The sequence below is a fragment of the Scardinius erythrophthalmus genome (assembly GCF_964197995.2).
Source record: "Scardinius erythrophthalmus genome assembly, chromosome: 1".
Taxonomy (NCBI): domain Eukaryota; kingdom Metazoa; phylum Chordata; class Actinopteri; order Cypriniformes; family Leuciscidae; genus Scardinius; species Scardinius erythrophthalmus.
Window position 1 is genome coordinate 71457935 of NC_138221.1, and position 23736 is coordinate 71481670.

Consider the following 23736-nt stretch of genomic DNA (forward strand, 5'->3'; position numbering starts at 1 on the left):
AAATTTCACTTTTCAACCCCTCCCCCAACCACATGTCAGAGTGAAGTTTACACAGAGATGATAACGGTATCGTTTCCAAAAACTTTGTGTTTCAAAGCTTGCGTTCTCAACTTCTCAAGGCTGATGTCGTGTTAATGAACGGCCAGAACGCTTTAAAAGTTTTCTGTTTTTGCCACTAAATTATAACCAATGATTTATACAATACTTTAGCTGGACAATAACTTTATTCTAGATCTGCTGTAAAGCCTAATAAAGCTGCTTTGAAACAATCTGTGTTGTTAGAAGTGTGGTATAAATAAAGGGGACTTGACTTTACTAATATAGGGTTAACTCATTTTATGCAAATTTATAATTTGATTTATTAATTTGAATGGAAACGCCCTCATTATTATTATTATTATTATTGCCTTTATTGTCATTGCACATAACAACGAAATTTCAGTTGCACTTCCCCTGGTGGTGACACATAGAAAAACTAATACATAAGTTAAAAATGTTAGTCATTAAAGTGCAGTGCAATCCAAGCCAGTTCAGTTGCTTTATAGCATTTGGATAAAAACTATTCAAAAGTCTAGAAGTGCGACCCTTGGAAGATCTGTAACGCCTTCCAGATGGCATCCGAGTGAAGAGGTTGTGACCTCGGTGGGAACAGTCCTGAGTTATGTTTTTGGCCTCTGGTGTGAGATATGCCCGTGAGTGAGGGGAGCTGTGTGTGAATTATGTTTTGTGCTGATGTCCTAACTTCCTAATAAACCACACCAGAATGCTGTTGTTGAAATCATGTTGTTCCAGACTTGATTTTCTGTCTTCTGCGGACCACACTAGTTGTTTTTGAATGTACGGTGAAAGTTTTCAAGCCCCAAAAAGGACATAAAGGTTTCATGAAATTAATTCATACATCTAATAACATCAAACCTCATTGGTTCTTTGTGTCACATAAATGAATTTGATGTTATTGAAGTGACACCATATTTTATTTGGGCTCTGTGTACATGAGATGAACAGTGCTTAAATTTAATTTGAGAATGAATAACCATTTCAATTTACTAAGTGATTGAAGTTGCATTTGGTGTGAAGGTCACGTTATATTATTACGTTCAGAAAGTGTGTAATATACCAGTGCATGTTTAACATAGTGGTGTTCATTTAAACAATATTTATTCTAAATGCCAAGCCTAAACAAATTTCCGAAACGACGAAAGTACTGTACAGTGGACACACCTCTGCCAGAGGCTGTGTGTGAAGGCAGATAAGTGTGTGTGTGTGTGTGTGTGTGTGTTTACTCTCTTTTGTGTGCTTTACATCAATAGCATTAATGGTTTACTCGTTCTGGAATATATAAGTTGCCGCACGTTTCAGATGATGATAGTCTGGAAATATGTTTTGTTCTTTTTGGTGCTTGAAACTGGAAACGCAAAATATTTAGCATTTTATTCAGTCAAATTTTCATAAATGTGCTTTAAAACATACAAAGCGTTGAGATGGAAACCCCAACAAGACACTCTTCATCATTCAGTGAATTCCAGAGGAATGAAGTCAGGTCTTGCCCTACATGTGTTTTCTGTTGAACATCCAGTCCCACTTAGAAATACTTCATATTACAACAGAACCAAAATGGGTTGAGAACGAGGTTTTACTGTGGTCAAGTCAAGTCACATTTATTTATAAAGCACTTTTTTACAATACAGATCGTTTCAAAGCAGCTTTATAGAGATAACAGGAGAATAATGCAACAGAGTTTGTTACAGTCCAGCTTAAGTAAGTTCAGTGATGATTCATTTCTGTTGTAAAAAAGTTATTAATTTAGTTCATTTATACATATATCCGCTCTGGAGAAACAGCCCAGCTCAGTTCAGTTCTCATATAATGGTGTCAATGCAGGCGGATCAAAAATATTGATGAATATTAAATGAAATATCCCCAACTAAGCAAGCCAAAGTGGTTACCGATGTTGATATGTAAGTTATTTGATTTCATCATTCAAGGAATGTGACAGTCAGTCCTAAAGATAGGATTTGAGACTAGAATTAGGTGAAGCTTGAACAAAGCCTTTGTAAGAGGATATCAGTAGTTTTAGTCCGAGTGTGTGTGTGTGAGACCTTTGCTTTTGTGTTTATCAGCCAAGGCACCAGACGAGTCTCACTCATCCTCAAACATTGACACAGATGCAGCAATGACTGATCTCAGACCTGAGTCTGAAGCGCTGGATCTCCAGAATGCCAATGTTTCTCCGAAGCGTCCGAATGAAGATGCCTTCCCGAGCCCGAAGAAAAAGGTGCCGGAGATGAAAATCAACTTAACACTTAAATAGTCCTGGATTAAGTTTTGTTTTTCTTCTTCTTAAGGTCCTTGCACACCAAGTCCGAAATTTTCACACGTTTAAAAAATAAAAACACGACCTCACGTTGTGTCAATCACGTTTACTCCTCAGAAATGTTCATCCGTCATAAAATAATTCGGATGGGGTTCGATTTTCTGCGTTTTTCGCATCCGTATCTCAAGCATTTTGAGAGGAGTTTTGACAATTCAGAGCCACTGAATCACGAATATATGAAAGCTTGTTTCTGCCACTGAATAATAAATAAATAATAATAATTGCGACTTTTTATCTCACAATTCTGACTTTTTTTCTCACAATTGCGATATATGAAGTCAGAATTGTGAGAAATAAAGTCGCAATTCTGAGAAATAAAGTCACAATTGCGACTTTTTATCACACAATTGCGAGTTTACATCTCTCAATTCTGACTTTATTTCTCAGAATTGCGTGATATAAAGTCGCAATTGCGAGAAAACACGCAATAACACGCAATTACGACTTTATTTCACGCAATTCTGACTTTATATCTCGCAATTCTGAGAAATAAAGTCAGAATTGAGAGATGTAAACTCGCAATTGTGTGATAAAAAGTCGCAATTATCTTTTAAAATGTTTTATTCTGTGGCGGAAACAAGCTTCCATACGAATACAAAAAAACACATGCAAAAATTTCAGATTCAGTGTGCAAGGAGTTTTTTTTTTTAATGTTTTTTTATTCTGAGGTTGTGTTGTTGGTGATTAATTATTTTTCTTCATCGTGCTCCTACAGAAAAGAAAGAAAAAGAAGAAAAAAGCTGGTGTTGCGGAGGAGCCTTCGTCTCTGACCTCTGAACTCTCTGATATATCTCTGACTGATAAAGAGAAGAGGATGGAGGAAGACCACTCTTCTGACAGTGACGGCTCTTACTGCGCTGCAGAGGACATGCCTAAAGCAGCCGAGTCTGAGACCCACACCACTGGGAGAGCTCGGTCTGATAGTAGTGGAGCGACTGAAGAGATGATCAGCACCAGCGCTTCTCCACCAGTGTCAGAAGAAGCAGATCAGCACACCGAGAAGGAGAAAGCTGAACAGAAGAAGAGTAAATCCACTGCTCTCGATCAGAACGCCAACATGGACCAGAACGCCAACACAAAGAGCAGTCAGATGGAGACGGACCGTCAGGATGAGGAACCGCCCAGTCAACAGAAGAATACAGCGTCTGAGAAACACACTGACAGTGGGGAAGCAGAAACCAATACAGGGGTTCAGCCTAGTAAAACAAAGAAGTATGGAAAAGCCTTGTTTTTTGATAAATGTTTTTTGATAAATGCTGCTTTTTTTTATTGAAATGTCCAATAATACTGTATACTTTGACTTTAGAAATGACAGAAATCAGAAGAATGAACAACAGAAACCATCACAGGAAATGGTATTTGGCCAACAGAGTAAACCCAAGGTAAACATGTTAATAAATTAAAACAATTTTTATATAAATTTAAATGTATATATAAATCAGACATGGTTATCAGCTAACATTGTCGACCTCAACGAGCCCAAATGTTAGTTGATTCTTTGGCCAGACTGTTACTGGAAATGGCAAACATGGAGTTAAACGATGACATTGTGTTTATTTTGCATTTAGAAGAGTCCAGGTTCCAGTGGAGATTCGGTGACGAGTGAGAAGCAGAAGTCTGACCAGAAAACTGAATCTGACAAACACACTGAAAGTGGGGAAACAGACACCAATAAAGGAGTTCAGCAAGGTTCATCTAAAAACAAGAAGTATGACAGAGCCTTTGATGTATTTTGATAAATGCTGCTTTTTTGTGTCTTTTTTCATTGAAATGTCCAATAATACTGTACACTTTGACTTTAGAAATGACAGAAATCAGAAGAATGAACAACAGAAGCCATCACAGGAAATGGTATTTGGCCAACAGGGTAAACCCAAGGTAAACATGTTAATACATATATATTTTTTTATATATAAATATAAATGTGTATATATATAAATCAGACATGGTTATCAGCTAACATTGTCGACCTCAACAAGCCCAAATGTTAGATGATTCTTTGGCCAGACTGATGTATTTGGTCTGTTACTGGAAATGGCAAACATGGAGTTAAACGATGACATTTTGCGTTCAGAAGAGTCCAGGTTCCAGTGGAGATTCGGTGACGAGTGAGAAGCAGAAGTCTGCTGAATCTGACAAACACACTGAAAGTGGGGAAACAGAAACCAATAAAGGAGTTCAGCAAGGTTCATCTAAAAACAAAAAGTATGACAGAGCCTTTTGATAAGTGCTTCATGTCTTCTTTTTAAAATGGGGTTTTTCATGTCTTTTTTTATTTTATTTGTTTTTATGTCAAATAATAATGTGTACTTGCTCTTAAAAAATACAGAAATCAGAAGAATGAACCACAGAAGCCGTCACAGGAAGGGGCATCTGGCCCACAGAATAAATCCAAGGTAAACAAAAAGTGTATGTTTTTATACAGTTTGTTCTGTTATCACAGCTCCATATGACTTCACCATTTCAGTTATTTCATAGGTCCTTACAGCCGACAACAGCAAAATAACCAAAACCGAACAAGCAAATAAATATAAACAATAGGATAAAAACCCCAAAATGTGTTTTATTATGTATTTATTATTTATTATGGAAAAGCACATACTCTCCTGCTCTCTCTCCCATTCAAACGCACACACATACACACAGAAATGTGTTGTCAGCGCTGATCTGACGATTTTATCAGTCAAATAGTTTATCAGTAAAATATTTCAACTCAGATCAATATTTCATGTTTAATTATTTACTTATGTGGCAAGTAGCCATGTAATAAGCGGGATAATGAACATCCAGCCGGTTGTTATCTCAGAATTAACCCCTTCAGTGTGATGCAGGACCCCTGCACTTCACGTCCTGATCACCCTGTCAGGGTTTATTCTGAGATAACAACCGGCTGGATGTTCATTATACCCATTTATTACACAACTACTTGCCACATAAGTAAATAATTAGACATGAAATATTGATCTGAGTCTGAATATCCACAGAGCCGTGTAATAAGGCTCTATATGTATATTTGGTTACTCTTTATTTTAAGGTGTTATTGTCACAGTGTAATATATGTAAGTACTGAGTAATATTAATTAACTACATGTACTTACTATAGGGTTAGGGTAGGATTAGGGTTTGGTTGTGGGTTAGTTGCATGTATTTATGCATAATTTACTGTTATTACTATGATAAGTACATGTAACATGTAACAAGGACACTGTAAAATAAAGTGTTACCCTATATTTATATACTGTACATAATTTGCAAATAGAAAATATGTCAACCTCAAAGAGCACAAATGTTATTTGATTCATTGGCCAGACTGATATATTTAGTCTGTTACTAGAAATTACAAACATGGAGTGAAATGATGACATTTTGTGTTTATTTTGCGCTTAGAAGAATCCAGGTTCCAGTGGAGATTCGGCAGTGAAGGTTGAGCAGAGTCAGAAGCAACAGTCTGCTCCGGGAAAGAACGATTCTGCTGCAGACCAGAAAGGCAAAGAAACTGGCGATACAGAGAGTCAGTGTGTTGAGCCCCCAAAAAGGTAGGTTTTCATAACACTTAAGGTTTAATTTTTCTCCCCCTGTATTATCTCATTAATATTTTTGAAATTGCAGAAATCCAGCATCAACTCAACATATAAGTTCCAGTGACAGACTCACCATTTACTTTCATGCAGTCCTGTCAAAAGACTTCAAGTTTAACCCAGAAGAGGATTTTGTTTTTGTAAGGGCCGGTAGTCACATTGGTAGCTGGGATAAAGATCTTGTCGAACTGTCTGTGTCACGGTTAGTAAAGATTTTCAGGATCCGTTTTTGATTATTCATTACTATAACCAGTTTTTTTAAGAATAATTTGATTTCAGGAATCTCGGAGAGCATGGATTTCTTGTTGAAGGGAAATTTGTTTGCAAAAAAGCTGACGCTGAAACTGTGTCCATCCCCTACAAGTATGTAGTGTATAAAGCTAAAAAGCGTCAGAAGTTTGAATTACATTATGAATACATCTACAAACTGGATTCAAATGAAACCACCAACCGATGTCTGTTTGTCAAACCACATTTCCTAAATGATGAAGGTAGGTGAAGCTCACCAGAACTTTATTTTTTTATTTTTTTATAAGAGACTTGATTTGTTCTTTTGGTGTGTTTCAGGGGAATGGCATCAGTATGATGATATCATCTGCGCAGAACCATCTAATAATATGTTTGAATGGATCAAAAAGGCTGTTTGGCCTGATCAGAAGAAAAGTGTTCTCCAGGGAAGAAAAATCGCTGGTACAATCATGCTTGAAAATATCTTTGACCTCCTGACAAGCTGGAGCAAAGTGAACCTCAACAACTTCTTTAGTCAACTCCGACAGTTTTATGAGATCTATGGAAACCCTTATGTATATGAAAGGAAACAGATGCAATGGTACCAACTAGATTACACTAAAAAAGATGTAAGTAAACCATTTGTATCTTGACATACTGAACACATGCAAAAAAGTACTACATAATATTCAAAGTTGTGTTTATTACACTCACTTGAGCACTGAGAACAACGTATTCTTGCGAATCAGCCAGTCGGGTAGCAGCAGTGTATAAAACTGTGCATATATGGGTCAGGAGCTTCAGTAAATGTTCAGAATGGTGATCTCAGTGGTTTTGACAGTGATTGTTGGTGCCAGACAGGCTGGCATAAGTGTTCCTGCTAGGGCTGGGCGATATATCGAGTTTGTACGATATATCGATATATTTTTTTGAAACGACATGGAATGAGGCAATACCGTTTATATCGATACAGCAGATACGAGCACATCTGAAAAATAGCGGAAGACGCAGTGTGAGCTGCCGCAGTGAAAGTACATAGTACAATTTGTCCTAAACATGACACAAGCTTATATTAAGGGCTTCAAAATAACTGGTAAGATATAGTTAACAAGTTTAAAGCAGCTTGCCTTGTCAGATGCTTACTGACAGATACTGTTGCTGACTGACAGATAAAAACTTGCGCTGTTTAATGCGTTTGAGATGTGGTGCTTTCCTCAGTGCTTAACTTACATTTCACAGGTATATTCCCCATCTGTAAATGTTAGAAAGTCAAACAAATATGTCCATTTCACTGTCAGGAGAGGACGAGCTTCTGCAACTGAATCTCCGCTAATATTCAAGCTTCCACGCCGCCGCGCGCATGTGCGCCAAACAGACGGAGCACAATAGAATAGTAGCGCAATAATTCTGACTAAAATATTTGTTGTTGGAAACAAATGTGCCATATGTGGAATTTTAAACCTACAAGTATACCGTATTTTTATTAAAGTGACCATTATAAAGGGGTAATCAAACGCAGGCTAATATAATTCGTTTAAGTGCTTTTATTTTTGTTTTTATTTTCATTTTTAGTTTAGCCTTTAGTCAATTTAAAAACAAAAGCATTATTTCTGTTTTTAGATTAATATTAGAATGTAATGTGATTTTGAACACCTTTTTGCACATAATATATTGCATAGCCTACATTACATTCACTATATTTGTTTCCATATCCTTCAATATCAACATTGTTTGTAGGATCATTGGGCAGGATGTGAAATGACATTTTTTTTAAATAAATACAGATTTTCTTTATCCAAATAGAAAAACGTAGAAATTACCGAGATATATATCGTATATCGCCATTTAACCAAAAAATACCGAGATATGATTTTTTGGCCATATCGCCCAGCCCTAGTTCCTGCTGATCTCCCTGGGATTTTCATGCACAACTGTCTCTAGAGTTTTCTCAGAATGGTGTGCATACAGTGAGGGGCAGTTTTGCACACCAAAATGTCTTGTTGATGAAAAGGTCAAAGGAGAATGGCCAGACTGGTTGGAGCTGACAGAAAACTTAGGCTTCGGCAAATCGGATAAACAATCTGTTATGGTGTGCAGAATAGCGTGTCAGAACACAAAACACATCAAACTGTAAGGCGGATGGCCTACAACAGCAGAAGACCATGTTGGGTTCAACTTCTGTCAGACAAGAACATGAAACTGAGACTGGAGTGGGCTGAGGCTCACCAAAACTGTACAGTTGAAGACTGGAAAAACATAGCCTGATCTGAAGGATCTTGATAAGGCACATGGACAGTAGGGTCAACGTTTTTGATGCCAACAGCATGAATGATGGACCCAACCTGCCTTGTGTCAACAGTCCAGACTGGTGACGGTGGTATAATGGCATGTGGTAGAAATTACCCTACGCACCTTACTTCAGCTAAACGGGGCATCTTCACATTGACACCTGCTTCGAGTTGGGTGACGTCTCGCCCCTTATGAGCCCTATCGCTCTGGAATAAGGTCTCTAGCAGAGGTGTGAAGTCCAGGTTCAGAAAGTAAAAGTCCTACTCAGTATTTTGTTACAATCACCTGGATTTGCTAATTAGCGCAGTTTTTCAGCCAGGAGATTTAGTTTTAACAAATTAGTGAAATCAGCTGGGCGAGTTCATGGGTGGAATAAACATATGGCAGGACTTTACTTTCTGACCCCTGGACTATACACCTCTGGTCTCTAGTATTGCCCAGACAGACAGCAGTAACAGACAGACTTCAGACGGTGCCAGACAGAAAATGCTTTAATCACGGCCAGAAGGACCTCATATCAATCACAGAGAACCTCCCTGACTAAAAGAGTACAACATTTTATATTAGTCAGGTCCCAAAATAGATAAATAGCCCTGGATAAGATGCAGTAGGCATTTTTGAGGAAAAGTACTTCAAGTGTTGTTTCTATATGATTTTTAGGTGCTGAATCCATTTCTGCCGTATAACAAGTTGTAAACATCACTGTTTTGGCATAAACAATAAAAACAAAATGGCTGCCAAAAAAAAAAAGTTTTAATGCATTTGTTGCAGTTTAAACATTAAACATTAGAACTAAAACTATGCATTCTCAGAATATTTAAACATGTAAACAATGAAAAAACAACATTAACATGAAAGGGATAGTTTTTAATGGCTGCTGGAATTATGCCAAGGTACACTGGGAAGCATATATCAGTGGAAATATGCAATTATGCCCAGCCCGAAGGGGGGGACTTGGAATACACATGACCCCAGGGGGCTGCATATTGAGAATCACTGGGGTGTCCAGCTGCAGGTGGAATATTTCAAACCCAGGGGTGGCAAGGTAGCTTGCCGAGGGAAAGACACATGCTCAGAGAGGCTTACAGTGGACTACACACGTGGGGGTTGCCCAGAGGCCGTGTTAGGTGTCGCCCAGCCTGCAGATCTACATATGTCTGTTGGCGAGGCGCCATGCGCTAGAGCCCAAGAGGATGCCACACTCCGGGTGGAGCAGGCCGTCACATCAAGGGGGCATGGTCGACCTTGCTGCTGGTAAGCCAAAGCAATGGTGTCCACTATCCAGTGAGACAACCTTTGCTTGGAGAGAGCCTTTCCCTTCAGCTTCCCACCATGACAGACAAAGAGCTGGTCTGAAGTCCTGAAACAATGCATCCTGTCTATGTAAGTATGGAGGGTGCGTACTGGACAGAGCTGTGCCAAGGCTGGGTCTGCGTCCTCCAAGGGCAGCGCTTGCAGGTTCACCACCTGGTCTCGAAAGGGTGTGGTGGGAACCTTGGGCACATATCCAGGCCGGGGTCTCAGGATCACGTAAGAGTTAGCCGGTCCAAATTCCAGGCACGCTTCGTCACCCGAAAATGCCTGCAGGTCCCCTACCCTCTTGATGGAGGCCAATGCAACCAGGAGCACTGTTTTCATTGACAGGAACTTAAGCTCCACTGATTGCAGAGGCTCAAAGGGAGCACTCTGCAGGGCAGTTAAAACCACAGAGAGGTCCAAAGAGGGAACGAGAGGAGGGCGAGGAGGATTCAGTCTCCTCGCTCCTCTCAGGAAACTGATGATCAGGTCGTGCTTTCCAATGCACTTACCATCAACTGCATCATGATGTGTGGCAATGGCGGCACCATACACTTTCAGGGTGGAGGGAGACAACCTTCGCTCCAACCCTTCTTGCAAGAAGGAAAGCACGACACTGATCGGGCCTTTCGTGGGTTCTTTAAGTTTAGAAGAACACCAGTTGACAAAGAGGTTCCACTTCAACGCATAGGCATGTCTCGTGGACGATGCTCTAGTCTAGCGGAAGTGATGGTAGCCACCACCGCTGGTGGTAGGGTACTCAAACCTGCCTCGTCCCATCCAGGAACCACACATGGAGGTTTCAAAGATCGGGACGAGGGTGCCATAGGGTGCCCCGTCCCTGAGAAAGCAGGTTCTTTCTCAGAGGAATTGGCCAGGGAGGTGCTGTCGCGAAGAGTACTAGTTCTTGGAACCAGGTGCGGTTGAGCCAATACGGGGCAACCAAAATTACCTGCTCCTCGTCCTCCCTGATCTTGCGCAAAGTCTACGTAAGAAGGCTCACTGGGGGAAAACGCATACTTGCAGAGGCCCCGCGGCCAGCTGTGCGCCAGTGCATCCGTGCCGAGCGTGCCCTCGGTCAGGGAATAAAACAGGTCACAGTGGCAAGAGTCGTGGGAGGCAAACAGATCTACCTGTGCGTCCCCGAACTGATCCCAAATCAGATGAACCGACTGGGGATGGAGTCCCCATTCTCCAGCGAGAGGCCGAAACCGAGACATATCAGCTGCACGGTTCAGGTCTCCCGGGATATAAATGGCTCGAAGCGACCTCAGATGCTTCTGACTCAATATGAGGAGGTGGCAGGCGAGTTGCGACATACGGCGGGAGCGCAGACCACCTTGTCGGTTGATGTACGCTACTGTGGCGGTATTGTCTGATCGGACTAATACGTGCTGACCCCTGAGCAACGCACAGAAGCAGTGCAGGGTGAGACGTACAGCCAGCAACTCGAGGCAATTGACATGCCAAAGGCGCTGGGGTCTTGTCCAGGAGCCTGCGGCAGCATGTCCATTGCACATGGCGCCCTAGCCCATTATGGAGGCATCTGTTGATACAACAACATGCCAGGAAACTCGTTCTATGGGCACTCCAGCCCATAGAAAACTGAGGTTCGTCCACGGGGTGAAGGTCTGAAGGCAGTCACTGGGACTCGGAGCGTGCCTTGTTGCCATGCCCACCTCGGGACTTGATCGCGAAGCCAAAGCTGAAGCGGTCTCATATGAAGCAAGACGAGCGACGTTACTGCGGCTGCGGATGCCATATGCCCCAGGAGCCTCTGAAATAGTTTCAGTGGAAACGCACTCTTGCCCTCGAACTGACGAAGGCAAATTAGCAGTGACTGCGCGCGCACGCACATGGCGACCGAGTCGATTTCCATACCGAGAAAAGAGATCCTCTGCACGGAGCAGAGTTTGCTCTTCTCCCAGTTGACTCGAAGGCCCAGACAAGCTAGGTGCCGCAGCACTAGGTCCCTGTGTTCGCAAACCTTGTCTCGAGAGTGAGCTAGGATCAGCCAGTCGTCGAGAGGAACAAGGGCTGCCTCGACAACCTTTGTGAAGACGCGAAGAGACAGGGCTAGCCCGAAAGGGGGAACCGCGCACTGGTATGCCTGCCCCTCGAATTATATATATATATATATATATATACTGGTATGCCTCATTTGCATATGTAAACATGACATTTCAGAAAACTTGTAATACAAAAAATGTCTGTCTCTATGTAAGTGAAAAACTGGAAAGGTTTTATGGTGATATCTATAACTTAAAATTTTTACCCTATCCACCTGTAGTGTTTTGGCTTTGAATAATGCACCTATTGTTTCAATGACAATTACAAGAAAATGGGACCCTTATTTCAATGTTATACGATGGATCCTTATTCAGGAGACATTGAACTTTCTAAAAATGTGGTATAACAACTTTTCCTCAAAAATGCCTACAGGGTTACACAATCTTGAAGATTCGGACCTGACTATATAGAATAAGTGCATAACTAAGGTGACATAATTTTTCTCTAATATGATTGGTTCTTTATGTTTATAATTCTTTGCTACCTTATACCTCAACTTGTTGCTAGGGTCATGAAGTTATATATACAGTTGTTATCAAAATTATTCAACCCACATTGCAAATCAGGTTTATTGGCAAAATGTACAGACTTTCAGCTGTTTGCAATAAACAAATCAAACAAAACTAATTGAAATAGCTTAACGCTTCAAATGTTTCAAGTGAAACTGAAAATGCAACTTTTAATGACTTCTACAGTCTCAAAATGATTCAAAATGAACCCCTGAATAGAATCCCTCACAACAGCGCAAATCTGCATAACAGGTGTTGTCTCACTAATCAAGGGCTTCATTAGTTGCACCAGGTGTGCTTGAGCTAGAACACATGAAATACAGGCTAGGTTTGCTGAGTGTCACGTTTGACTGCATGTTAGAAATATGGCTCAAGAATTGGTCCAAAAAGTTAAGAGAAGATATCATTGCCTTTCACAAACAAGGAACAGGATACAAAAAGAGCAAAGGGACTAAATGTTCCTAGAGACACCGTTCGAAGCATAGTTCGCAAGTTCAAAGTTAAAGTAATAGTGATTACACTATCTGGACAGGGCAGAGAAAGGAAGCCATTGACGGCTGCAACTGAGAAGGCAGGTTCAGAAAATCCTCTAGTTACTGCAAAAGACCTGTGGCAACACTCGGTGGCCACAGGCTCTGAGGTTTCAGCTTTCATATAGGCGATTACTAAATGCATGCCAGAACTCCAAGACTAAACCACTACTGACCCAAAAGCCAAATCCAATTTGCTCAAAATCATATAAACAAGCCGCAGAAGTTTTGAGATTCTGTTCTTTGGAGCGATTAAACAAAACTGGATCTTGTCGGCCCTCTGGATCAGCGGTGTGTCTGGAGGAATAAGAATGAAGCATATGCTGAAAAGACTCTGTCTACAGTTCATCACGGTGGAGCTCGATGAAGCTCTGCGGCTGATTTATATCCTCTGGCACTGGAAACCTGCAGCGTGTGGAAGGAGAGATGAAGTTATTTAAGTATCAGAAAATCCTAGGAGAAAACGTCATGCCGTCAGTGAGGAAGCTGAAGCTGAAGCTGAAGCTTGGACCTTCCAACAGGACAATGATCCCAAGCATACCTCAAATTCCACCAAGGCTTGGTTGCAGAAGAAGTCCTAGAAGATACAGTGGCATCACAGTCGCCTGACTTAAACCCCATAGAACATCTCTGGTGGAATTTGACAGTTTCATCAGCAAACCCAAGAATACTGAACTGGAGGCCATTGCTCATGAGGAACGGGCTCAGATTCCTCAGAAACGCTGCCAGAAGCTGCTGTCTGGTTATACATCTCGTTTGCAGCAGCTCATAACAGCTAAAGGTTTTACTAAGTACTAAAGATGCTTGACATGAAGGGGTTGAATAATTTTGAGTCATTAAAAGTTGCATTTTCAGTTGAATTTGGGGAAACCACTTGAAACATTTGTTGTGTTGAGCTATTTCAATTACTTTTGCTTGATTTGTTCATTGCAAACCTGATATGCAATGGGGTTGAATAAATTTTGATTATGTTGATATATATATATCATTTTGTTCTAAATAATAATTTGTGGTATGGTCACATTCAATTCAAATATGGCACATCAGGACATATCTGTGTATTTTTTTAAACTTGACAGTCCCAGTTGACAAAAGCACTTTGCAATATTATTTGATCCAATATACACATTTTGAGTTCCACTGAAAAAAGAAGTTCATGCATGTTTAAAGTTTGAGACAATAATGTAAATAAGAGCACAGACCAGAAGACGTAATCTAGTGTTAAAATGTAAAAATGTCTCATTTCATCCTGTCAGGTGAGCAGGCTTCTGAAGCAGTTCATGCTGGAGCGAGTGACCCCAGAGCTACAGAAGGACAGCGAGGGAAAGGGTTCTTTCATCAAGGAGCCACTGAAGGCTGCCCTCATCATGCTGTATGTGTGGAGACAGTATGGTCTGGAATTAGACAATGGAGCTCTTTCTTGTCTCTGCACTGCCCTCTGCCTGCCCAAATTACCTAAGGATGAATTCCTGTCCTTCTGGACTGACTTAACAGAATCGTTCTCAGAAATAAAAAAGTGAGTACAGTTATTTTGGTTATATAGAGATTGTGTTGCAAAGCAAAACACCTCTAGATTAAAGAGGTGCTATATGTGCTATGATCTTTTTAATTCTTTAAATAAAGGTAAAAAATATATATATTTTACCTAATTTTCACTTAAATAAGTTTGACATGTTGACAGTTCAAATGATAGTTTTTAGGGAAGAATTATTCCTCAACAAAAATATTAGCTTTTTTTTTTTTTTCATTGAATACAAAATGAAAGGTTCAGCAAAATCTTTACGCTGCTTTTTTTCCATAGAGTGAAATTATACTCAAATAGTACAAAAGTAGTTCTTGCTTGTTATTTTTAAGTCTTCTTTAATACAATAGCTTTGTGTGTGGATCAAACTGAAATTGAAGTTATTATTCACTGAAAATCATGCTTTCCAAACAATGTTCTCAATGCTGGAGTTCATGTGTAGAGCCCCTGGTGATACTTCCAGCAAAGTTTCATGTTGTGTCGAGCCTTCTTAGTGTTTTAAAAATAGCGATTTTTGATGCTATCATAGAAGTGCCCCAATCACTCCCATTCACAAGGCAATTTGACCGAAAACGAAAATACGGTCAAACTTAAAAGTGGCGTTTCCATTCTAGTTATGCTTTTAAACAAAAGTTTGCCTCGGGTAGATTAACAGAAAGACCATAGGTTGCATTTTGGCAAAAGTTACCCTTTAAACCTTGCAACAGCATCGCTTGTATTTATTGATTTGCATGGATATTATAAACATCCATGCAAATCAATAAATACTCACTTGCTGTTGCAAGGTTTAAGATCACAGAGATATGTGGCGATTAACGAGAGCCATCGTTACCGCTGCCCGCATGGAACACTCACTACTTCCTGATTCACATGAATACCGGAATTCGCAGAATTAAAGCAATGTCAAACTTGCCACTAGCTGGAGCTCTAAACCATAAATAAAGTGAATAGGAGAATTAAAGCCAAGAATTACAGACATCAAACAATTCAATCTGTTATCAAATTAAACAAAATATGAAATCTTTTACAGCAAACTTGTTCCAGCACAATTTGTTTTTTACAAATTGCCAAAATTATTTTCTGACAACACGTCACAAATGCTGTCAGGGAAGCTTATACAGTTTAATGTACCAAGAACAGACCTGGGTCCAGCTTGTTTTGAGAAAAGTATCAGTATCTAAAAGGTCTTGATAACATTGATTACATTCTTCAGCTTGCCTGACATGGTGGAAGCGCTGATCAACCGAGTGAGAGCCGAGGACATGCCTAGATGGATCATCGTAATTCCACTTCTGCACCTTCTCAAAGGCACTTCAAAACCATTTCAGCCAGTGTTTACTAAGGTCAGCTCAAAGTCTGAGCTGAGCTGGGCTGGACTGCAGGGACTCAGGGGATCAGCTGCTGTACCTTCCCTCAGAACACAAGATAGAAGGTATTACATTTGTCTTTAGGTTTCCAAATGTTTTTTCTGTGGTACTTCCAGGCATAAACATTTTGGTTAAACAGTTAGGTTTAATTTTTTGTGATTTTATTTTTTTTAAATGTACGTCATTGTCGAATCCCTCTACTTTAGGGCAATGTTCAATCTCATGAAGACATATGGACATTTGGTTGAGGTAGACAGACTGCTGGCCCGGTCTTGGATGTATCTGATGACTGTAGATGAGTGGGCCGAGTGCAGCTCCATCATCCATGTAGAGCTCCTGGACATCCTGCAGCTTTTCTCCATGAAATGCCCCAATGATATAAACTACAGCACTTCCACCGTGAGTATCAAGCCATATATATATATATATATATATATATATATATATATATATATATGTGTGTGTATATACAGCTCTGGAATAAATTAAGAGACCACAGCAATTTTTCTTAAATCAGCATATCTACATGTATGGCAGCCATTCCATTCCAGTGTCTGTTGTAATCCAACACAAGCACAGTAGAATGAGGTGGTAATTAGGTGATCACCTGAACCAAATCTTATACACTGCTGTGGTCCTCACTATCCTCTTGCAATTGGACCAGCTGGATGGCAAAAACAGTGGTAGTAATACCTCAAAAGTAACTGGAATCAAATAATAACTATTGACCATGCCAAAAGAGTTGAAAAGGAAAGTTTTAGTGAGGAAAAGAAGGGTTCAATTCTGGCTTTACTGGCAGAGGGATACAGTGAGCGTCGGGTTGCTTCCATCCTTAAAATTTCAAAGAAAAAAATTTCCAACTCATTCGAATGTCACTCAACAACCGTAGGATGACATCAAGTGACCTATAAAAAGAATGGCAAATGGGGTGAAGTGCACGGTGAGCATGGTTCGAAACCAGCTCCTAGGGGCAAGGCTGAAGTCGGGCAAAGCTAGAAAAAAAGCCCTTCATCAATGAGAACCAAAGAAGAGCCAGGCTGAGGTTTGCAAAAGGCCACAAGGATTGGACTGTAGAGGACTGGAGTAAGGTCATCTTCTCTGATGAGTACAATTTTCAGCTTTGTCCAACACCTTGTCGTCTAATGGTTAGACGGAGACCTGGAGAGGCCTAGAAACCACAGTGTCTCGCACCCACTGTGAAATTTGGTGGAGGATCGGTGATGATCTGGGGGTGCTTCAGCAAGGCTGGAATCGGGCAGATTTGTCTTTGTGAAGGACGCAAGAATCAAGCCACGTACAAGGTTGTCCTGGAAGAACACTTGCTTCCTTCTGCTCTGACAATGTTCCCCAACTCTGAGGATTGTTTTTTCCAGCAGGACAACGCTCCACGCCACACAGCCAGGTCAATCAAGGTGTGGATGGAGGACCACCAGATCAAGACCCTGTCATGGCCAGCCCAATCTCCAGACCTGAACCCCATTGAAAACCTCTGGAATGTGATCAAGAGGAAGATAGAAGGTCACAAGCCATTAAACAAAGCCGAGCTGCTTTAATTTTTGCTCCAGGAATGGCATAAAGTCACCCAACATCAATGTGAAAGACTGGTGGAGAGCATGCCAAGACGCATGACAGCTGTGATTGAAGATCAGGGTTATTCCACCAAATATTGATTTCAGGAACTCTTCCTAAGTTAAAACATTAGTATTGTGTTGTTTAAAAATTAATATGAACTTATTTTCTTTCCATTATTCGAGGTCTGACAACACTGCATCTTTTTTGTTATTTTGACCAGTTGCCGTTTTCTGCAAATAAATGCTCTAAATGACAATATTTTTATTTGGAATTTGGGAGAAATGTTGTCAGTAGTTTATAAAATAAAACAAAAATGTTAATTTTACCCAAACATGCACCTATAAATAGTAAAACCAGAGAAACTAATAATTTTGCAGTGGTCTCTTAATTGTTATTTTTTTTCAGAGCTTGTGTATATATACAGTGCAATGCATAAGTGAATACACCCATGCTAAAGTTGACTAAAAAGAGGAATAAAAAATCATATTTTGGAAATTGAACTTAATGCCTTAATTTAAAAAATTAGGAAAAATCCAACCTTTAAGGACACCAATTTTCTTTGTGAATGAATAATGTATCGTAAATAAATAAATGTTCTTCCTTAAAATACATGGTGCATAAGTGAGTACACCCCTATGTTAAATTCCCATAGAGGCAGGCAGATTTTTATTTTTAAGTATTTTTTTAAAAAAAACAGTAGGATACTATGCATCCTGATAAAGTTCCCTTGGCCTTTGGAATTAAAATAGCCCCACATCATCACATAGCCTTCACCATACCTAGAGATTGGCATGGGGTACTTTCCATAAGATCATCTCTCAATGCAAATCAAACTAGCTAGGCTATTAGGCTAACTGAAATAAAACCATGCCAATCTCTAGGTATGGTGAAGGCTATGTGATGATGTGGGGCTATTTTAATTCCAAAGGCCAAGGGAACTTTATCAGGATGCATAGTATCCTAAAAAGAAAAATTAAAAAAAATACTTAAAAAGAAAAATCTGCCTGCCTCTATGGGAATTTAACATAGGGGTGTACTCACTTATGCACCATGTATTTTAAGGAAGAACATTTATTTATTTACGATACATTATTCATTCACAAAGAAAATTGGTGTCCTTAAAGGTTGGATTTTTCCTAATTTTTTAAATTAAGGCATTAAGTTCAATTTCCAAAATATGATTTTTTATTCCTCTTTTTAGTCAACTTTAGCATGGGTGTATTCACTTATGCATTGCACTGTATATATATATAATAACCATAACCATATATGTACAAACCAGAACAGATTAAGTTGGCATGTAGTATACCTTTGGCAAATAAAAGGAACTGTAACCGAGAAAAATGGTGCCATTTGGACTGTCCATATTTAATTATTATTATTTTCCCTTAGAGTGTAGCGGACACTCTGGCACTCATTCAAAGTCACTTGCTCGAACAAAGATACAGGTAAAGTTTTTCCACTAAAGATACAATTAATTAATTTCCATTTAAAAATGACTTTTATATTTGAATAAGTTCAGGTATCATTGCCTTTTTTGTAAATAAAATATTTGTAATAATTTGGTGTTGAAGTTGCAATTGGAGAAGTGGAGAAAGTTAACATAATTGCCAAATTTGGAAAAAAAGAAGAAATAAAATTAAAAAATGGGGCTTGTAGCTTAAATGCAAGAAAATACAGAAGAGAAATTTAGATCTAATTGCCTGATCAAGTTGTACTGGTTAACTTGCTTTCATTACTGTTGCAGCTGTCTGAATGAGGATTATGGCATTCAGTGCATACAAGCAACTTGCAAACTTCTAGAGAAGATCTGCAATCTAGTTCATTACTACAGCTATGCAAATAATTACACTGATATTCCTGTTGCTTGCATGAACCTTGTGGCCTCTGTATCAGGATTTGCCCAGGTAATCCATCCTAAGATCATATTATCTTTGTTACTGATTAAAGCCAATAAACATTTAGAAGACATCAAATTGATTCAATGTCAATTTCAAATTCAACCCTAAGACAACGCAAGAAGCAGACACTTTTTCTGAGAAGACTCTTACGTTACTCAATGATGCCAAGCGGACTGTGAGAGCGTGGATCAGACGAGCTTTCAAAGACAGGCTTTTGAACAGGAGTTTATATACGGGTACCAGCTTCACTACAGAGGTTGAGGTAAACAGAACATGTTCATCCAAACTAACCAATTTAGTCCACAAATTTTAAATCTATATCATTTATTGTGATATTTTATGTTCTGTTTTACAGATTTGGAATAACATTATTGCCATAGATTTCATGAGTAAGGACTTCACTAAAGAATGGAGAGAGACATTTACAATGGACTTTGAGGGGAAATATCAACAGGTAATACAACACTGGTCCAGTATACACATCTAGTTGGGTTGGGAGTCAAGAATCTGTACTAAATAATGTACTAAAATACTCTTGACAGTGTTTCCTGCACACTAATGAATCTACAGTAATATGGCAAAATAAATTATGTCTTTAGCTTTAGAGTTCTGAACTTGCAGTATGAATTGATCATATTAATATAATATCGATTTATCAGATGTAAATCAGTGTAATTGTTGATATTAAAATGTTGCAGATTTGCTGTATTTATTAATAAGATATTTGTTTTCACCCTTATTAGGAAGATAAGCTGGATCAAATCCAGGTTTATTGCTCAAAGATTGAGGAACTTAATGGCTCCCAGCCTTTTTTGGTGGATAGTGTAGAGAAGTGTGCTCTCCAGGCTGTTACCACAATATGCCAGGTAAAGGTCTTGCACTTCATTCTCACTGACATTATGAGTCATACAACATCATACACACATAGATTAGAACACTTAATTAAATGAGATTAGCACCAAAACCTAGTCTGACCCCTGAATGCGGCAATTGACGAATCAGAATCATGTAACGTTGATAGCTGTGTAATTAAGTATTTTAAAACCTATTATTTTGCATAATTTAGTTGTGAATGCGTGCTGGTTTGACATGCTTGTGCTAGGAGTGGGCAATATGGCCAATATATAGTATATACAGTTACACATTATGACCCCCATTGCAAATCAGGTTTATTGGCAAAATGTACAGGCTTTCAGCTGTTTGCAATGAACAAATCAAACAAAGTAGTTGAAATAGCTCAACACAACAAATGTTTCAAGTGGTTTCCCCAAATTCAACTCAAAATGCAACTTTTAATGACTCAAAATTAATCAACCCCTTCATGTCAAGCATCTTTAGTACTTGAACACCCTTTTGCTGTTATGACCAGCTGCAAACGAGATGTAAAGGCTGAAAAGTTCCAGTTTTGTTTCATCGCTCCACAGAACAGAATCCCAAAACTTCTGCGGCTTATTTATATGATTTTGAGAAATTTGGAGCCGACTTTTCTTGTGCTTTTGGGTCAGTAGTGGTGTAGTCTTGGGAGTTCTAGCATGCGTTTAGTTAATCGCCTATATCAGGGATAGGCAACTCCGGTCCTGGAGGGCCACTGTCCTGCAGAGTTTAGCTTCAGCCCAGATAAAAACTCACCTGCCTGTATCTATCTAGTAATCCTGAAAACACTGATTGCCTTGTTCAGGTGTGTTTAATTAGGGCTGAAGCTAAACTCTGCAGGACAGTGGCCCTCCAGGACCGGAGTTGCCTATCCCTGGCCTATATGAAAGCTGAAACCTCAGTGCCTGTTGCCACCAAGTCTTGCTGCAGGTCTTTTGCAGTCGCTCAAGGGTTTTTCTGAACCTGCCGTCTCAGAAATTTGGTTGCAGCCGTTAATAGCTTAATTTCTCTGCCCCGTCCAAATAGTGTAACCACTGTTCCTTTAACTTTAAACTTGCGAACTATGCTTCCAACGGTGTCTCTAGGAACATTTAGTCCCTTCGCTCTTTTTGTATCCTGTTCCTTGTTTGTGAAGTAAGGTAAGCAATGATTGGGAAGCAATGATTTCTTCTCTTAACCTTTTTTTTGACTTAGCCATATTTCTAACATGCAGTCAAACGTGTCACTTAACAAACCTTGTCAGTTTCATGTGTTCTAGCTCAAGCACACCTGGTGCAACTAATGAAGCCCTTGATTAATGAGACAACACCTGTTATGCAGATTTGTGCTGTTGTGAGGGATTCTATTCAGGGGGTTGAATAATTTTAGATTTTTTCATTGTAAACAGCCAAAAGTCTGTACATTTTTGCCAATAAACCTGATTTTCAATGGGGGTTGAATAATTTTGATTACAATTATATGTTTTCATGGAAAGGAATAGTTAACCAAAAATGAAATTCACTTGCCCTCATGTCGTTTCAAAGACTTTAAGACAAAGGTAGAAATCTTTTTTTAATCTATTTTTAATAATGTACTAGTCACTCTTTTGCATGCAGTTAAGAAGGTTATTTTTTAAGCTTCAAAAAGGGCTTCTATGGTGCTTCTTTTTTTTTAAAGTAGTCAATATGGCTTGCTCAATATATTTTAAAGTGTTATGAATTCATAATTCATAAGGCAACCTTGTGAGATGAACAGAACGAAATTTAAGTCATAATGTCAGGGATAATGTAAAGTCGGTCAGTCATGATCTCTCTCGACGCAGAGCATGAGCAGGTCTGATATGCAGCGTTGCCTTGGAAAGTGGTCAATATGCTGCAATTGACAAATCAGAATCATGTAATCTAGAGAGCTGTGTAATAAACTATTTTAATTCACAACATGGAGGCCACTTGATGCGACACGAAAACCACATGATGCGAAGTGAAGTAAATGTTGATAATAGCTATGTTTCCATCCACCTACTGCATCAACTTCCATTTTTTCTAGAGATAATTATCACCAGTTTATCAGGAAGTGATGATTTTGTTTTCTTCGCCTCAGTGGATGGAAACGGTTCTTTATTCGCAAATGTTTTAAGGCGTTATATATATTTTTGAGCATAAGTTATATTCGCAACTTTGGATGGAAACATAGCTAGTGTTCATTTGGGTGAACTATTACTTTCAAAAGTCATTAGGACATAGAGAGGGAAATAAATTTGGTGTAGACTTTCCTGTTCTTTGGGAATTGCAGTGTCTGCTTGAGCAAATCTGTTTTAAAGTACACTTTCAAATTACTTTGTTTTATGAAAAATGTACACTTAAGTTACTGATCAGACTTCTTTTAACAGACTAAATCTGAGGGAAAACTTTTTGATACATTAAATAAATACCGGATAAACTGGAAATTTGGAAAGCTTGTGTCCACCATCATCCTAAAGTCCTGGCCAAGAGATGACAAAGGAAAATATCTGGAGGAAGAAGAAGCTGTTCTCAAACATCTTCTGGACTGGACAGCAGCCAAAAATATCTTTCAGCTTCATGGTAATTATATGGTTTCCATCCACATGTCATTCTATGTTTAACCCTCTGGGGTCTGAGGAGTTTTCTGGGCCCTGGAGGTGTTCTGACATGCTCTGACATTTGTGCTTATTTCTGTTACTTGTGACATTTTCATGGCTAAAGTCTGATTACACTGTATTCAGCTCAAACTCTGCTACAATAATATGTCAGCAGCATGTATGTAAAAGTTTGTAGTTTTGAGATAATGACATTTACAAAAACAAAAAACAAAATTGTCACTGAAATAAGGTGTGTGGCGTGAATCATCATGAATATTGATGTGTTTCACACCTGAGAAAGACAAAGACCCTCCCATAATCAGGTGCTATCAGGCCCTATCATTATGAAGAACCTTGCACAAATAATGAGGAGAGAAGCAAGGCAGGAGGATCTCGGACAAATTCCATTGACAATCCCACCGTAAAATACATATACAACAGTTTTTATAGAATCGAGAAAACAAATAAGACTAACATGTCACCTTCAATATGATTGGTTCAATTGGTTCAAAAGCCCCAACCTTTTTCCTCTGTCACTGTCACAAGCAAACTCTGATCTTGTGATAATTTAATTTGTTAATCACAAGATTCTAACAGACTGTCTAGTTTCATTTCCCCTTTCTGTATTTTTACACACACACTCAAAGTCACAAGTTTTTCCCCAAAGAGTTTTGACACATTAAAAGCATATGAATATTATTCCTGCAAGAAAAACAAATGTTAGTTGATTAATTATAGTTGATTAATTAAAATCCATCACAACTGAAAGACTGAAACGGTATGATGACGGAGATATTATTTATGTTCCCGCTGCAGGTGCTGATGAAAAACTGATCGATAAGCTTTCTGAAGAAGCTAAAGAGAGATTAGCCATGGCAACATCATTATTCACAAGCATTTTACATCAACTTGTAACAGGGAAAGTAAAGATAAAGCTTCTCAATCTCATCCTGCAGAAGAGGAGTGCCTTCTTTGAGCTGCTTAATTTAGGTAAAATACCACACACATGAGATTTTACTCGTTTAACATACTATAATGTGAAGAGTCAT

The 23736-nt window shown here is 39.1% G+C and overlaps 1 protein-coding gene across 3 annotated transcripts in view; it reads left to right on the plus strand.

Moving 5' to 3' along the window:
• Positions 1-23736, plus strand: part of LOC308690929 (E3 ubiquitin-protein ligase rnf213-alpha) — an 88060-nt gene that overhangs the window by 3405 nt on the left and 60919 nt on the right. For 2 of the 3 annotated variants that reach the window (XR_014030214.1, XM_081365718.1), the window contains exons 3-23: positions 2121-2275; positions 3090-3586; positions 3681-3756; positions 3943-4082; positions 4177-4252; positions 4449-4579; positions 4704-4770; positions 5762-5910; positions 5984-6154; positions 6232-6443; positions 6520-6809; positions 14131-14390; positions 15610-15828; positions 15970-16162; positions 18728-18783; positions 19083-19242; positions 19346-19498; positions 19592-19690; positions 19980-20102; positions 22478-22670; positions 23504-23677. Coding sequence is in view for 2 of the 3 variants with exons in the window: in XM_081365718.1 (XP_081221844.1) it covers positions 2121-2275; positions 3090-3586; positions 3681-3756; positions 3943-4082; positions 4177-4252; positions 4449-4579; positions 4704-4770; positions 5762-5910; positions 5984-6154; positions 6232-6443; positions 6520-6809; positions 14131-14390; positions 15610-15828; positions 15970-16162; positions 18728-18783; positions 19083-19242; positions 19346-19498; positions 19592-19690; positions 19980-20102; positions 22478-22670; positions 23504-23677 (3594 nt within the window). In the remaining variant the exon portion in view is untranslated. The remainder of the gene's footprint in view (positions 1-2120; positions 2276-3089; positions 3587-3680; positions 3757-3942; positions 4083-4176; positions 4253-4448; positions 4580-4703; positions 4771-5761; positions 5911-5983; positions 6155-6231; positions 6444-6519; positions 6810-14130; positions 14391-15609; positions 15829-15969; positions 16163-18727; positions 18784-19082; positions 19243-19345; positions 19499-19591; positions 19691-19979; positions 20103-22477; positions 22671-23503; positions 23678-23736) is intronic. The other variant, XM_081365719.1, reaches the window with a different exon arrangement.